Source organism: Psittacula echo (genome assembly GCF_963264785.1).
Source record: "Psittacula echo genome assembly, chromosome: 1".
Classification (NCBI taxonomy): domain Eukaryota; kingdom Metazoa; phylum Chordata; class Aves; order Psittaciformes; family Psittacidae; genus Psittacula; species Psittacula echo.
Genome location: NC_137735.1, coordinates 84,955,768 through 84,970,263, shown reverse-complemented (window position 1 = coordinate 84,970,263; position 14,496 = coordinate 84,955,768). Strand labels below are relative to the sequence as shown.

Below are 14,496 nucleotides of genomic sequence, written 5' to 3'. Positions count from 1 at the left end.
ATTTTACCAATCATTACAGATTCTGCATCCAATTCTAAGCAGCGAATAGCCTAATCCTACTGAAACAGGCTCTCACTGTGATGGGCCTCTCTTCAGCTGACACACCGAAGGTATCGATGTCACATCCTAATCGCTAAGATTATCCTAAGAAAAAAACTCCTGGCAAGAGCTGATATTCAAAGTGATCAGAACAGGTCAGCAATAAGACAAGGAAAACCAGGTAGCTTTAAAATTCAGCAAAATATATTTGGGAATTCTACAAGTCACATGTCCTCTCACTAAGGCAAAATCATCACAGCTGTGCTGTGGAAACTCAGCTGTTTCTTTTAACCTCTTCCTCTCCTGGGCCCAGATACTCAATGAGTTTGGGAAGACAGGTTGCAGCAGTGGGAAAGCTGCACTCACACTGCACCTTTTTGTGGACAAGCAGGGCCAGGCTACAGCTGGTCCTACTTTCAGGTCCAGAAGTGATTGTCTGGTGTTTCCGAAAGGAAGACTGGTTCCATGGTACCATGATGGGCCAAGTGCAGTCTGTAACTGCTGAAGCAGAAGAGAAGCTGTTTTCCGGGCGGACTGCCTTGTTTTGTAAGTAGTTCTGAAAACAAATCCCCTGGAGAGGGCCTGGAAGACTGCTTTTGCCAAGCTCATGCAGCCACAAAGAGAAAAAATACAAGAAGTCTGTCCAAATACTGAACTAGAAGGCTTTCCTTTTCTTCTTTTTCCCACCTGCCACCTTATTCCTGACACCAATAGCTTCTTCTGTGTCATCATCATTATCATTCCGAGATCGCTTCTTCTCTCCCTGCTCCCGCAGCTCCTGCAATGTAATCAAGAGATTGATCAAGAGTTCTGGCACCTGAAGAAATTCAGGCTACAACAGTAAGTAAACGGACAAAGAGCCAGCACCCACCATACGAGCAATTCTCTGAGCCTCAGCCACACGCTCTGTCAGCATCATAACTTCTTCTTCTTGCATAGGGAATGCTGGCAGCTTCTTGCCAATCAGGTGTTCAATGCGCTGGAACAGCTCTACATCATACCTGAGACAAGACAAGACCCCAGCTTGAATCAGCCCTTCCAAGAGGACTTCAGTTGTCACCACCCACAAACACCACTCCTTATGAACAGGAATTGTTCACTTGTGCTTACGGTCTCACAAGCAACTGTTAACTGCATCTGAATGTTACTATAGTTCAGGATGGCTTCACGGATTTATTCAGTTCATCTCTGCTCAGAAATACTTGACAAATACTTTTGTTTTAGACAAACACCTCCCAATTTATCAAATAAAACCCACTTAAGCTGTATTATACAGTATATAAATGTACGTATAGTATACAATCAAATTATAAACAGTTCTGCTCATTACATACCCACTTCTAAAACTTAACCAGACTTTTCTCCCTCCCTACCCTGGGCTTTGAATTCTCACCTCTTTAGCTAAATAAATGCAACTGCCACCTCAAAATGAAAAGCAGTATTTTCTCCTCACCCAGGATGAGGTCAGATGTTTTCTGCTCTTAAACACACCTGGGAAGAACCAGTCTGCCATATTTTAACACTTACTGTGTAACAAATGTGATAGATTTGCCAGATCTCCCAGCTCGAGCTGTTCTCCCAACACGATGAATGTAATCCTGAAAACAATTTTCCTGATCAGCAACAAGATATGTCTAAATAACACAGAACAGAAGCTATGGGAAATGACCCCATGTAATTCTTAGGAAAGAATAGCAAAATAGTGAGAAAATACAGTTTGGATTAAATACTCAGGACCATGAGCAGCATTAGTATATGAGAAGATGCTAGCTTGTGAAGGCCTATCATTGGTTTTAACATTTGAAGAATTCTCTTTCTAAAGAGAAAAATCACTTTCAATTATTCAAGGATGCAGGACAAAAGCTGTGATACATATGACTTTGCTAATGAACTATCACTTTCTTGGAAAGCTAGTATTTCAAGTGAGCCAATGCCTGCATTTTCACTTTTGGGATCTAGTGCTCTACATAGTCTGTCTTCCAGACAAACTCTCTGGCAAGTTGATTTAAATTTGGCAAGCACAGAGGAAGGAATGATGAATGAGAGTAATTTGGAAGCATCCAATTCATTATGCATCTTCTGTTTACATGTTTCTAGGCTGTTTTCCAGGTTTTATACTGCATTATGGAAATTAAAATACTCCCTTCTCCACGCAGGATCTGTGGAGAAAGGAAGCGCTCTGCAATATGGTTAGAGGAGACAAGACAAAATGGGGTGGTGAGCACAAAAACTGTAACAACCAGTTGAAACTCTAAAAAATTTTACAGTTACAATAGTTTTTACAGTTACAACTGTAAACCCCCCACCATTATTTTAACTTTTGTCCTTTTACAATGTCAAAAGCAGCATCTTCAAAAGTACTCCCATACTTTCTCCTGTTCACAATGTGTTATATCTTTGATCATTATAAGGAACAATAGCAATTTCTGAACTGCATATTAATAGGTATGCTTTCCTAGGAAACCAGGCCAGGAAACAAAGTCAGACCCCCAAGATAACACTGTATTTCCCATAGAGAGTTAGTGACTCACTTTTTTTCCAGTTTGCTGTACTTTTGTGATATGAAAGCGAAACATTAAAGACATTCTTCTTGATCAAATCCTCACTGAACATAATAGGAGAATTTTTACCTTTTTGTTTTTTTAAACATGGTTTAAAAAATGTGAAGCCAGACCTGGATCACAGGAAGGGAGGTGACTACCTGAAACTAGTAATACGTTAAAGCTGTTTTCAAAGTCTAGAAGTCCTTTAATGTAATACAATGAAGCACATACTCCAAGTAGAAATACAAAGACATAGAACACCCCTCACTTCCCCTCTTCTCTTCTGGAATCAGTTCTACAATCCAGATGAGGCCACCCAATCAAAGTGAGATACCAACTCAATTGCAGGGGTTGAACTCCATCTTTTAAACTATAGAACTGTGAACTACACTTCAAGTCAGCAGAACAGAGAAAAGGTATCTTGGTTCCTTTATCTAGCTTCAAGATGTCTCCTGGTGACCAGAAGCTCTCAGCTGGCTTACCTTAGAGTGCGTGGGAATATCAAAGTTTATCACCACATCTACATGTGGGATGTCCAGACCCCTGCTTGCAACATCAGTAGCCAGTAGAATAGAACGTGCCTTTGCCTTAAACTTGTTTAGAGAGCCCAAGCGTTTATTCTGCAAGAGATGAGGACAAAAAGGGAATGAGAGAATAATGCTCATTCTGGTTAATATGCTCTTGTTGAAACACTGGTACAGAACAGCTCAGGGAAGCTACCAAAAAAACCCCAAAAACCAAAACCAAAAACCAAACCCCTAACCCCAAAACCAAAAGCCAAAACCCCAAAAAAAGCAAAAAACAAAACCAAAACAAAACCAAACCACAAAAAACCAAACAAAACCAACAAAAAACCCCCACACTCACTTCCCTGATTTCTTTCTGAACTATTACAGAATCAGTGGCAGCATTCACATTAGTTACACTTTCAAGGATCAGTCCAGTCCACTAGGTGTGAAATACCCCTTCTGCAAGCTAGCTGTGCTGCAGTTTGGTGCAGCCCATTTCCCCTTAACAGGTCTTCTGTTTACTCCACTCTGTGGGGTATGCCCATACCTGACTCATCTGCCCATGGAGAGGAATGGCAGTGAATCCCAGGTTGCGGAGCAGTAGAGCAGTCCTCTGAGTATTGTTACATGTACTACAGAATATCATGAAAGAGTTTCCAGCTAGCTCATTCAAGATATAAACCAGGTAGCTGTCCTGTAAAGAAACAGAGAGAAGAGAAAATTATTTGGGGGGGGGGTGGGTGGGGGGGGATGGAGAAGAAAGGAAGAAAAGAAATAATTACAGATGCCACATTAAAGAACACGCACAAGCCAGAGAGGATCAGAGAAGATATCAGGCAGATGTGTGAACAGCAAGACAAGGCCAGAAGTGGCATTACCTTGAATTTGGAAGGGATGAAAATGTAGTACTGCTGTAGCTTTTCAACCGTCTGATATTTGGAAGAAACAGCACATTTAACAGGATTCTTCAGAGCAGCACGCTGGAGTTTTTGAACCTGGGAAGATCAAGGAGAGATCTTGTCAGAAACCAGTATCATATGCTCTAGTCATATAGCCTGATGGAAGGGGAATTAAAACTCTGCTCTCACCTTCTTTGTCATGGTAGCAGAAAATAGTAGTGTCTTCCTGTCTCGAGGAATCACTTTTAATATCTTATCCACCTGTAAAAATAGAAAGGAAATAGAAACGCTGAACAAAACTGCAATCAAGACATAAGCCTCCTCAAATATAACGATCATCCAAATAAGGAGTAATGCCTGCATGCAACTCAGACTCACAGCAGGAACAAATTTCCCCTCTGCTAAAGAAAAGGTGTAGACTGATTGCTTGTTGACAGTGTGAACACCAGAAGCCCATGGTGGGGGGGTTGGAACTTGATGATCTTAAGGTCCTTTCCAACCCTAACCGGATTCTATTCTAAGTCCATTACCAGTAGAAACCTCATGCAATACTCCTGCAGGAACGTGCAGGTGGCATGTTCAACAGTAACTGCATCAGTGTCAGCTGTTCCAGAAAAAACAGCAGATTTCAGAAACAAAATGCCTCCTATTGTCTTGCCAGTAAGTTCTCCTTCCACCTCAGACTTCTGTGCCATTATTAGATGTCAGTTACAATTTGCTGTTAATTTCTACTGAACAGCTCAGTATTTACTATGTGACTGTCTGAACTGATTTCAAAGGAACTCATCTAGTGTTCCAAGCTCCTCTTTTAGCAGATTCCCACCTCTGTCTCAAAATCCATGTTAAGGATGCGGTCAGCCTCATCCATCACTAGGAACTTCAGAGCTCGTAAGTTGAAGCCCTTTGTGTTCTCCAGATGATCAACCAGACGGCCAGGGGTTGCTACCAACAAAATAATGAGAGGAAGTTTAGATGAAGAGATCCAAAGAGTCATTACTGACAAATGGATTCTTTGCCCAAGAGAAGTAAAGGCAGACTGCTTTGTGGGAAGGACTCTTTCATAGGAAATCTTCAGAATGTTTTGAAGTAAGACTAATGAAGTCAGACTCTCTGAAGTATGCCCTCCTTCCCTCTCTCCCCCTCAAGAAAGTGCAAACCAGAAGAGCCTGCAGACAAGCTATACTGAGAAGGATGAGACCAGCATTTTGAATACTTCAGGAGAATGAAGAAACAAGCCAAAGGCAGTTTAGCAGGAATGCTTTGGAATGAATTTGTAGTAGCATGGCTGCTGATGTATACTTTAGAAACATGAACAAGGCAGTACCCAGAGCTCAGGACAAAACCAAATGAAGGATGCACTCTCACTTCTTCAAATGAGCAAAACCTTTGGCACTCTTTATTTGGTCAACTACAGTTTGATAATACGCATACTTAGGAGCCCCAGCACATAAACTTACCAATTATAACATGTGGTTTCTTGGCTAAAGCCAGAGATTGAGACATGGTGTCAATTCCACCCACAATAACCGCTGCAGGAGAACAGAATACAGTGAAACATTCAGTGTAACACCTGGCACCAGTTTCCTTCTCCTCCCTGTCACCCACACAAACTCTGTACAAATGAAAGGTTACTTATTCTTATGAGAACTCACTTTATTGTAGCACACCTGACCTTCCCAGGCCTCCAAAGTCCTTACTGGCCCCAAGTATTTTAATTTCACCACTGAAGAGCTATAGACAGAGTCTTTACCATGCAGCTTTACTCAACTGCAAAAATAGAGGAATTTGAAAAATATCCACAAAGCTTTTATGTTTGTTTAGAGTATGTAAGCCACCAATGCACACAGTCTAAAAGAAATAATAAACTACATCACATATAGAGCAGAGCTCTATGTAATTTCACTGGACACAAAATTACTATTGAGAAGATTCTCTTCTACTTCCACCTTTAACTGGCTTGCACATAGCATTCAGAAGAGCTGCAGACTACTCCATGAGGAAAGATCATGCAGTCTTTCTTTCCCAAAACCAATACCAGGTATCTTTCTTCCAGCATCCCAAACTTTTCTACCTTTTGTTCAACCCTCCATACAAATCCTTCCTACTTTTTCCTTTGCAATCTAGAGCTGACAAACTTCAGTCTTCAGGAAAACTGCTTCAATATCACAATGCTACTTACCGCTGTGGACACCAATGGATGACCCAAGAGCTTCAAACTGCTCAGAGATTTGGAAGGCCAGCTCCCTTGTTGGTGTAAGGACAAGAGCAAATAATCGCTGAGGTGTTTCCAGCAGTGCTTGAAGAATTGGCAAAGCAAAGGCTCCTGTCTTTCCAGAGCCAGTTTCTGCCAGTCCAATGACATCTCTGCCTACAAGGATCAGCAAGGAGGGCAAAAAACTGTTACAAATCTAGACCAGAGAAAGTAGCCTTTAAAGCATGAGAATTCACTAAGGATGGAGTAAAGAGGGTGTAAAAGACACATAAAGGGTAAAGAAGAGCAAAGGGCCAAACCAAAGTATTTCAGAATATTTCTGCAGCATTTTTAGAGTGACTTCATTTGTATGACAATTCTTTCCATTCTCTAATTAAACTGCTGCAAATATAGAGGTTTTCATACAAAATTTAGGTTTAAAACATCCTTTACTTTATTATTTCTCAAATTTGCCTATCAATTTACAGCCTATCACTTCTATCTTGCTAAGTATTCTATACCAACTGTTGGCTGTTTACAGGCTTACAAGGAAACAGACTCCAGTGTTTGAGTCTTGGGTTATACCAACTACAAGAAAAAAACACTACCAAACTCATATTTCACAAGCCATAATAAATTCTGTCCCTTTGCTTCATGGTCTGCAGCAGGAAGGATTACAGGAGCAAGTCCTTTGCCAAAACCAGTGCAGACAAAGGCATTGAATTCATCAGTAGGATCCATTCTAACCTCCTACAGCTGAGAAGAACATGCTGCCAATAGGCCTAAAACTGGAAACAAGCTCTCAGGAATGCAATCTCACCTTTGTTTTTTCAAGAGAATCTTACACGTGGTGTAAAAGAGTCTGACAACAGTTAAGTACTAGGACAGAGTTGACATTGAAAGGTTTGTTCCCACTCTGTCATTACAGTGTTCTGTTCCTGCTTCATGGTGTTTTGTTTTCGCTTTAACCAAATAAAAAAAGAAACAACAACCAAAAAAAAAAAAACCAAAACAAAACCAAAACCCCAAAACCACAAAAACTAACAAGACAAACAAAAAAAACCCAAACAAACAAACACAAAGCAAACAAACAAAACCAACACACAAAACCAAATATTCTAGAAGCAGAAATGTTTGCCAAATTCAGTAATTTATTTTCCTGTAATTCCAGGATGGTTACAGAAAGTCACTATGGTTTGGTTATTACTTACTCCAGAAATGTAACTTCAAAGCACTGACTGCTCAGAGCAAAGTAGATTATACAAACTGTGTAATCAGTCAAGGCACCTTTAATTTCACACATATTGTAGTTCTCTACCAGAAGAGGCACAGTCCTAAATCTATCGGAAGTTTCCTCTATGTCATCAAGTATTTTGGAAAGAAGATGGTCAATGGAGATCAGCAGCTCAAATGATTGACAGTAATTCTATTTAACATGAAGTGTCAGAGCTATGCAACAGCAGTGAACACTCAAGAACCCATATCTGCACTTATCTGAAAGTCTGCAATTGCAGTCAGTGTTATAGGAGAAACTGCTATTCCAAACTGCATCTGGGAGGACAAAAGAATGAACACAAGCACTACTTTAAGGCAGAGATCTTGAGTGATGAAGAAGCGAGAACACTCTCATCCCTGCCAATTACTTCTCACTCCGCAAAATTCATTCACATATTGCTCCTGAGGCATTCCCAGATTTGCGATCAGAGAAGCATACTACTCACCTTGAAGTGCCACTGGAATAGCCTCAATTTGGATCTTTGTTGGCATCTTCCATCCTAACTGGTCACAAGCTTCACACAGGACATCTGTTACCCCCTGGAACATTAGTGAAAAGAGAAAAGGCAAGAAGACATCACCAAAGAGACCTAAATTAAACCACATAGTTAAGTTATATACATGCTACAACAGAACCAAGCTTGTCTATAGCATGGACAAACCCCACCAGGCCCCCAATGCAAACTACATGAAAGGGCAGGCTGCTCACAACGATCCCCCCCTCCATCAGTAACGTCATAGATGGGTTCAAAACTGTTTAAGGTGACTGCAAGCAAAAAGAAACTTGCCAGTTTTGCTTAGTTTACAAAAGGAACTTTCTACACACTCCCCTGCTGTCTCTCCTCTCCTCCAAGGGTATCCCACGAGCATGGAAAACGGAAAATGCCCGGGCAAGTTACCACAACTGAAAGAAACCCAGGCAACCAGCTGAGGAACACAGATCGGACCAGTCACGCCAACCTCCCGGGAGAAGAGACCTGACCTCGTCAAACCTCCCCATGCCCAGCCGCAACGCCACGCCAGCGGAACAATGCAGCGACAGCACCGCACGTGTCTGCTCCCTGCGCACCGGCACCTCCGCCGGGCCTGGAGTCGCCTGCAGCCCGGATCCGTGCCGGCCTCACCAGGTCCTTGAAGCTCCGCGGCTCTTCCACTGCCACCTCCGGCTCCACCGCTGCCTCCGGCTCCACCACCGCTCCTCTGTCGTCTCCGGTTGCCATTTTGGGCCGCGGCGCTCTGATGTGACGCAAAGCACTCTGGGAGTTACTGTCCCTTTGGGGGTGTTATGGGATTTGTAGTTCCGGGGAAAGAGCCAATCGGCGCGAGCGGGGCGGGGCTAAGAGGAGTGGAGCCCGGCTCGACTCGGTAGTCCCTACTTGTTAGGGTTGATGCTTTCGTTGCTGCCGTCGGTGGCCGGAGCGGGGCTGGCGCTTCTGGAGGATGGGAAGGGCCGCACCGTGACATCAAAGCGCTATTATGGTGGTAGTGTCGCTGTGAGGTACAGGTGGCCTCATTTCCTTGAGGTCAGAAGGTGTTTTCTGCGTATCGAGTTTTTCAGGGCGCAGCTCTCTGGGAAGTGGTACTAAGTGCTGTCATTTTCTCCTTTCCTGATGTGAAGGAATCGGCATGGGCCCGGTTGCTGTGTCTGTGGGAATATCCCGTGTCTGCACAAGGTTGTTAAGCAGCATACTTGAGGAGGCCTTTCTTCTAAAAGTGTCCAAGGCTTGTTTTCTTTAAACTTAATTAGGTTTACGCTTCTACAAGTGGGGTTGTGTGATGAGTTCTATGCTCTGCTAAGTTGGAAACTGGGGAGGGGATTTTCCCTGAACTCCAGGGAAGAGGGAGTTATGGAGCTATAGCCACCTGTACTGGGATTCGAGCACACTGAATTGGCTGCCTGAAACCTGTCTGCTTGGCATTAACTGCAAATGGGTGAGCCTTTGGCCTGTAGCTCAGCATTAGCATTACTTAGGCAGTGTGTGTGATGGGTGTTCTGTAGTCATAAATCCTACAATTGTGAAAATACAAACCCAAATGAGCTCCCAGGCACAATATATAAACCTACATATATAATGCATATAAAGAGTAAGTAAACTTCAGAAGTGCTGGTATGAAATATTTTGAAGTACTAGTGAAGAAAAAAAAAAAAAAACAACAAACCCAAAAAAGAACTGTCATTGTTCCATCTTGTTTTCCTGCTTACAGTAATAGCCAATGTTCAACTTTGCAAGAAATACATAAAATAAACTGAACTATGATAACTCAGCATGAAGTGACACTCCCTTAGCTCTCTTCATTGCTGCTGTTGTAATTCAGAGACCCTGCAAGTGCCCAGTGAAATGGTGAAAATGGTGATGGATTTAGTGCCCTTTGGTATGCATAGTAAGTGCAACTTACCATGTCATGGTGCTAATTCCTGAGCTCATTGGTTTCTGTCTGGTCTGAGTGTGGCCTTTTTGATCTGTAGCCCCAGTGCTGATAGCAGCAGGGCAACCTTGCAGGTAGGTGAGCCTCCTTTGATTTAGGGAAAAGGATGCTAACACACCCAAGAGCTTGGGCTTCAAAAGGACAGCAGAGTCAACTGCAAAATGGAACTTGTGACTGCATTTCTGAGCAGGCCTCCCTCTCTCCTGCTGGTTGGGGAGCCCAGCTGGGTGTGCTCTTAGTGGAAATGCAGACATACCTGAGCATCTGTCACTGGATTTCAAGCGTGCTATTTCCTTTGCTCCCAGAACAATGAGGAAAGTGAGAGGAAGTCTGAACAAATGCTCTGCATGACAGGGAAAGGAGAGGAAGCCTGAAACAATTCACTGGGCAGCAGTGGAAATGAAACTGCTGCATCCCACTGTGCTCAGGAGAAATTATTTTAAAATAATAAACAAAAAAAAAAAGAAAGGAACACCCAGTGTAGATGACCATATGTTTCAAAAAAATTACAGCTGTCTGAGTTATGAGCTTGCTATATATCATTAATGCTAAAGATTAAGCCTGGCCAGCACTGAGACATGAACCCTTGTAAGGGTCACTGGGATGTCTCAGGAAGCGGAGTCAGGGATGTGACAGGAAGTCACTGCTCATGATTCTCTGTTGAACTCATTGCCCATATAAAATGGTAGATGCTGTTTTGGTGGGGAGCAGGGTGGAACAATTGTATTCTGGTGAAATTCCAGTTTGAGTAATTCCCTTTTGTCAGTAGATGCATTTGAATAAAAGTTCCCTCCTGTCCTGAACTGCTTGGCTTTTGACCAAATGTGTTCCTAGCCCTACTGCATATTACAAGCTCAGTTTTCCCTTGGGGGAACAGGGTGGGAGCATCCACAGCAGGTGAATTTTAGTGCAGGTATAATGCAAAATATTTCATAAGGGATGCATAATAAGACAAGATGGACAGTGTGTACAGTAGGTCACAGTAAACAGTAAATGGTGCTGTCTACCCACTGGAATGCTCAGAGAGAGGTTATTGGTGTATCCTGACTCCCTGACTGTACTTGAGCTCATTTGTCATGGACACCTTTTATTGTGCTTTCAAAACATACTATATGATTTTGTGTTAAATTCATGTTTGCACTTCTGCTTCACCATTGAATCATTCCCCCCTGCAGCAGCTTCAATAAAAAGGGAGTAAAAATGGCATCAGGAGACCAGGCTTCATAACTGCCAGCCTCGCCTAAACATCAAATCACAAATGTACCCTTCTCCCTCCGCTGCCTATGTACCAAAGGGTGCTAAAGGGTAAATGACATAACTACTAGTAAAAAGGCTGCTTATCAAAGACACTTCTCCCAAATATTGCTTGTGACTCTAAAGGAGTCACAATATTGGAACTAATCCGATATTACTACTGGGGTAGGTGCACCCTGTCCCAGCCCAGGTCACTTGCTTCTAATGCTTTCTCAGTACCAGCTGTGGCACTCATCTGACCCAGCAGTGTGCTGTTTCAGGGAGCAAAATATTAAGAAATTAATCTTATCCCTCAAAATGGTAGATTTCTGGCAGCACATCTCCCAGGGCTACCTCCCCAGGGTATCACATGAGATCCAGTGCTGACTGCACGGGAGGAGGCAGGATGGCATGCCTGGAGCTGGGTGAGGAGGATCCAAACATCTCCTGCTCTGCCTGCTAGCTGCTAGGTCAACTGTAGCTGGGGTTTGAGGGCATAGACACAGATTCACAGGACCACCTGACTTAGAAGGTGTCCAAGAGCACTGTGGGTTTTGGTGCAAAGTCACATGTCTCCCCTGTCCCGTGTAATCTTCCAGCCTGCGGATCCTACCCTCTGCCTGAGCCTCCCTTTGAATTCCTAGCAAACAAATCCAGAGAGGGGAGTGTCTGAGACCTGGCCAGGGGAGTGTTGCACCTTAGGCTCAATTACACTCGCACAACAGCACTGCACAACAACCCAAATCCAGACTTTGAGTGAAGGGTTAGCCTAGGGAAAAACAGAACAGAAGCAGGATTTTTTCCTTCTGTATGGATGAAATTCAAAGCAAAGTATCTGATTTGTCTCAACCTGCTAAAACAGTGGTTGTGATTGCAGTGCAGGACTGCGTTGAGCAGGACAAACCAGCTCTAATGAAGCTCAAAGCTATCAAATTCAAATCCTTCCGCCAGCCAGATTTTTCTTTTCAGAGATGTTGCTGTTCCTATGTTGTTTCCTGTGTGTGGATGTGTGGACAAAGATGCATTTCCAGAAAACTGGGGAGGAGGTAGGAAAAGAATATATTACATAATTTTCTCTGTGATGATGAAACCAGCAATCTCATTAGCATTGTAAAGCCATTGTACGTTGTGAAGTCAACTGATGTGGTGGAGTTAGCTGGTGATACGCTGGAGCACTAAGAAAAATGTTACATCATGTCTGCCTTTGCATAGGGTGCAGTTCACACTTACGTGCTTACACATATGCACCATGGTGTTTGCATGTCAGACACCAACATCCACAGTGTACATGGGTTAATGTGCACACCAAGATACGCACTCACACAGACAAAACCATGTGCAGTCATACACCAATGCCAGTTGTGTGGCATGGAGCTGAGGATCTCACTTTTCATTCTTACCTTCTGAACACGTCCAGCTGCTCATACCGATTCCTGGCTTCAGTGCTGGAACATGAAATTGAGCAGGGTGAGCCGGAGGGCAGGAATGTGGTCATGTGCAGGTGAGCAGAGAGACACTGGCACAAAAGTGTTTCATATTAATTTAATCGAACCAACAGTGTGGTTGTTCATTTTTGGCAGACACGGGCATTACAAGCATCTGAGTCACACTCTGAGGAATCAAAGCTTTTGTTCTTCCTTTGTGAAAAAACCAAATGTTGATGTCATGAAAGGAAGAGACGAAAAGGGCAAGGATTCAAGCTTTGTGAGATGGATTGTTGCCCTTCCCCAGAGTTTGCTCAGTGTTACAGAATTACAGAGTGGGTTTTTCTCATCATTTTGATACATGCACCTGCAGGGAAGTTTCACTTATCCACTGAGGCTACTTGTGGAGGTGGAATTATCCCTGCGTTAACTCCTCTAGTTGTCTGAAGCTAGTTTATGGGGTCTCTTCCTTGTACCTCTTCCAGGTACTGATGTGAACCCCATTATCACAATACTTGATCACTTTTCAATATTTGTCCCAGAAACATCCTTGTGAGGTAGGAAAGTACTACTATTCCAATTTTTAGACAGAGAACTGAGGCACTGAAGGGGTCAAAAATCATGAAGGACATATTTAACAGAACAGTCACTTAAAGGAGGGTCCCAGCTCTTCCTCCTGCTTTGTAAGTGTTCTGCCACTGAATCATCCTATTCCTCTGCACCCCTCTTGAGTATTAGTACCAATATATATTTTGCTAACATGAAGCCTTCCCTGGGACAAGGGAAGTCTTTCTCTGCTATATGTATCTCTCCATGGGTGCTGCCTCCTCCCTCAGACAAACCACTGTGGGTCTCACAGGCTGCTTGACTGCATGGGTGAGGCACCTCCACGTCTCAGATGTGCTTCCATCACAGCTGTGCTTCAGCTCAGACCAGTAGCACCATCCTACATTTCCCTCCTTGCTGCAAGAGATATAACTGCTTTCTTCCACCAGTGCCCTGAGGCAGGCTCTGGTCCCAGGATCACTGACCTGTCCTTCTCCTGTTTTGATTTATAAGATCTGTCATCACTGTTTGACCGTGTTTCACCTATTTTATAGTTACCAGCATTCCAGCCATGCTTTTCTTTTCTATAGGGACTTGCCCTTGCTCACAGCCAAAGAACAGGTAACTTGCTCTCACATGCCACAGACTTGCTTTGCCTCTAAGAACAGTGGCTTTCCTTTGGAACAGAGGCCTCCTTTTTAAAAGAAAAAAAAAAAAATATACATCTTTAAATACAGTATCAGAACCTTAAAATAATCCTATGTAAATAAATAGAACACAAACATCACAGTTGTCAGCCTGCAGAGGTTTCTTCAAAAGGGATAACAATTTCTGGCCCTGCTATTTCACCTGGGGGTGATGAGCTATCCATACAGTCTGTCACATCTGGAGATGCTTCCTTCAACAGCGTTTCCAGGTGTACCTTGGTAACTGGACAGTACTCTATGAAGAACTGGCAGCTGCTGGCTTTTTGAGGGTACCCCAGCCCTTTTACCACTCATAGATTCATAAGCTGTTTACAAACCAGGTTCAGTCAGCACCATGACTGCAGGGATTTCATCAGCCTCCTGACACACCACTTTTTGCTGCCTTGGGGAAGCGGAGCTGGGCAGATGGCTGGGGAAACATGGGTCTGAGGAATAGGCATCTACCCCTGCCTTCAGGCTCTGGGATCTGCTGCTGTGTACACAACAGTGCATCATAACCTCCAAGCTGAATCAGGTGGCTACTATCAGTTGGTGGTGCGTGTGTGGAAGCTTTAGCTTCCTATCAGGAAGGAGTTTGTGTTCAGATATAGATAAGGCACATGAGAGATGTGTGCACCTGTGTGGATTAACACCACCAATATTACAATAGCAACAGGTAGCAGTGCTAATGGAGCCTGGTTTTAATTATAGGGCAAACACTGTT

General features: G+C 43.3%; 1 protein-coding gene across 1 annotated transcript; it reads right to left on the bottom strand.

The window, feature by feature from the left end:
- Positions 1-221: 221 nt before the first annotated feature.
- DDX47 (DEAD-box helicase 47) lies at positions 222-8,685 on the bottom strand. The gene is made up of 12 exons (XM_080639104.1): positions 8,581-8,685; positions 7,903-7,996; positions 6,170-6,358; positions 5,448-5,519; positions 4,814-4,932; positions 4,180-4,251; positions 3,970-4,086; positions 3,639-3,785; positions 3,065-3,202; positions 1,567-1,637; positions 911-1,040; positions 222-817 (listed from the first exon to the last, which is right to left on the bottom strand). The coding sequence occupies exons 1-12, from the start codon at positions 8,674-8,676 to the stop codon at positions 695-697; spliced, it is 1,368 nt and encodes a 455-aa protein (XP_080495230.1). The 5' UTR covers positions 8,677-8,685; the 3' UTR covers positions 222-694.
- Positions 8,686-14,496: the final 5,811 nt, after the last annotated feature.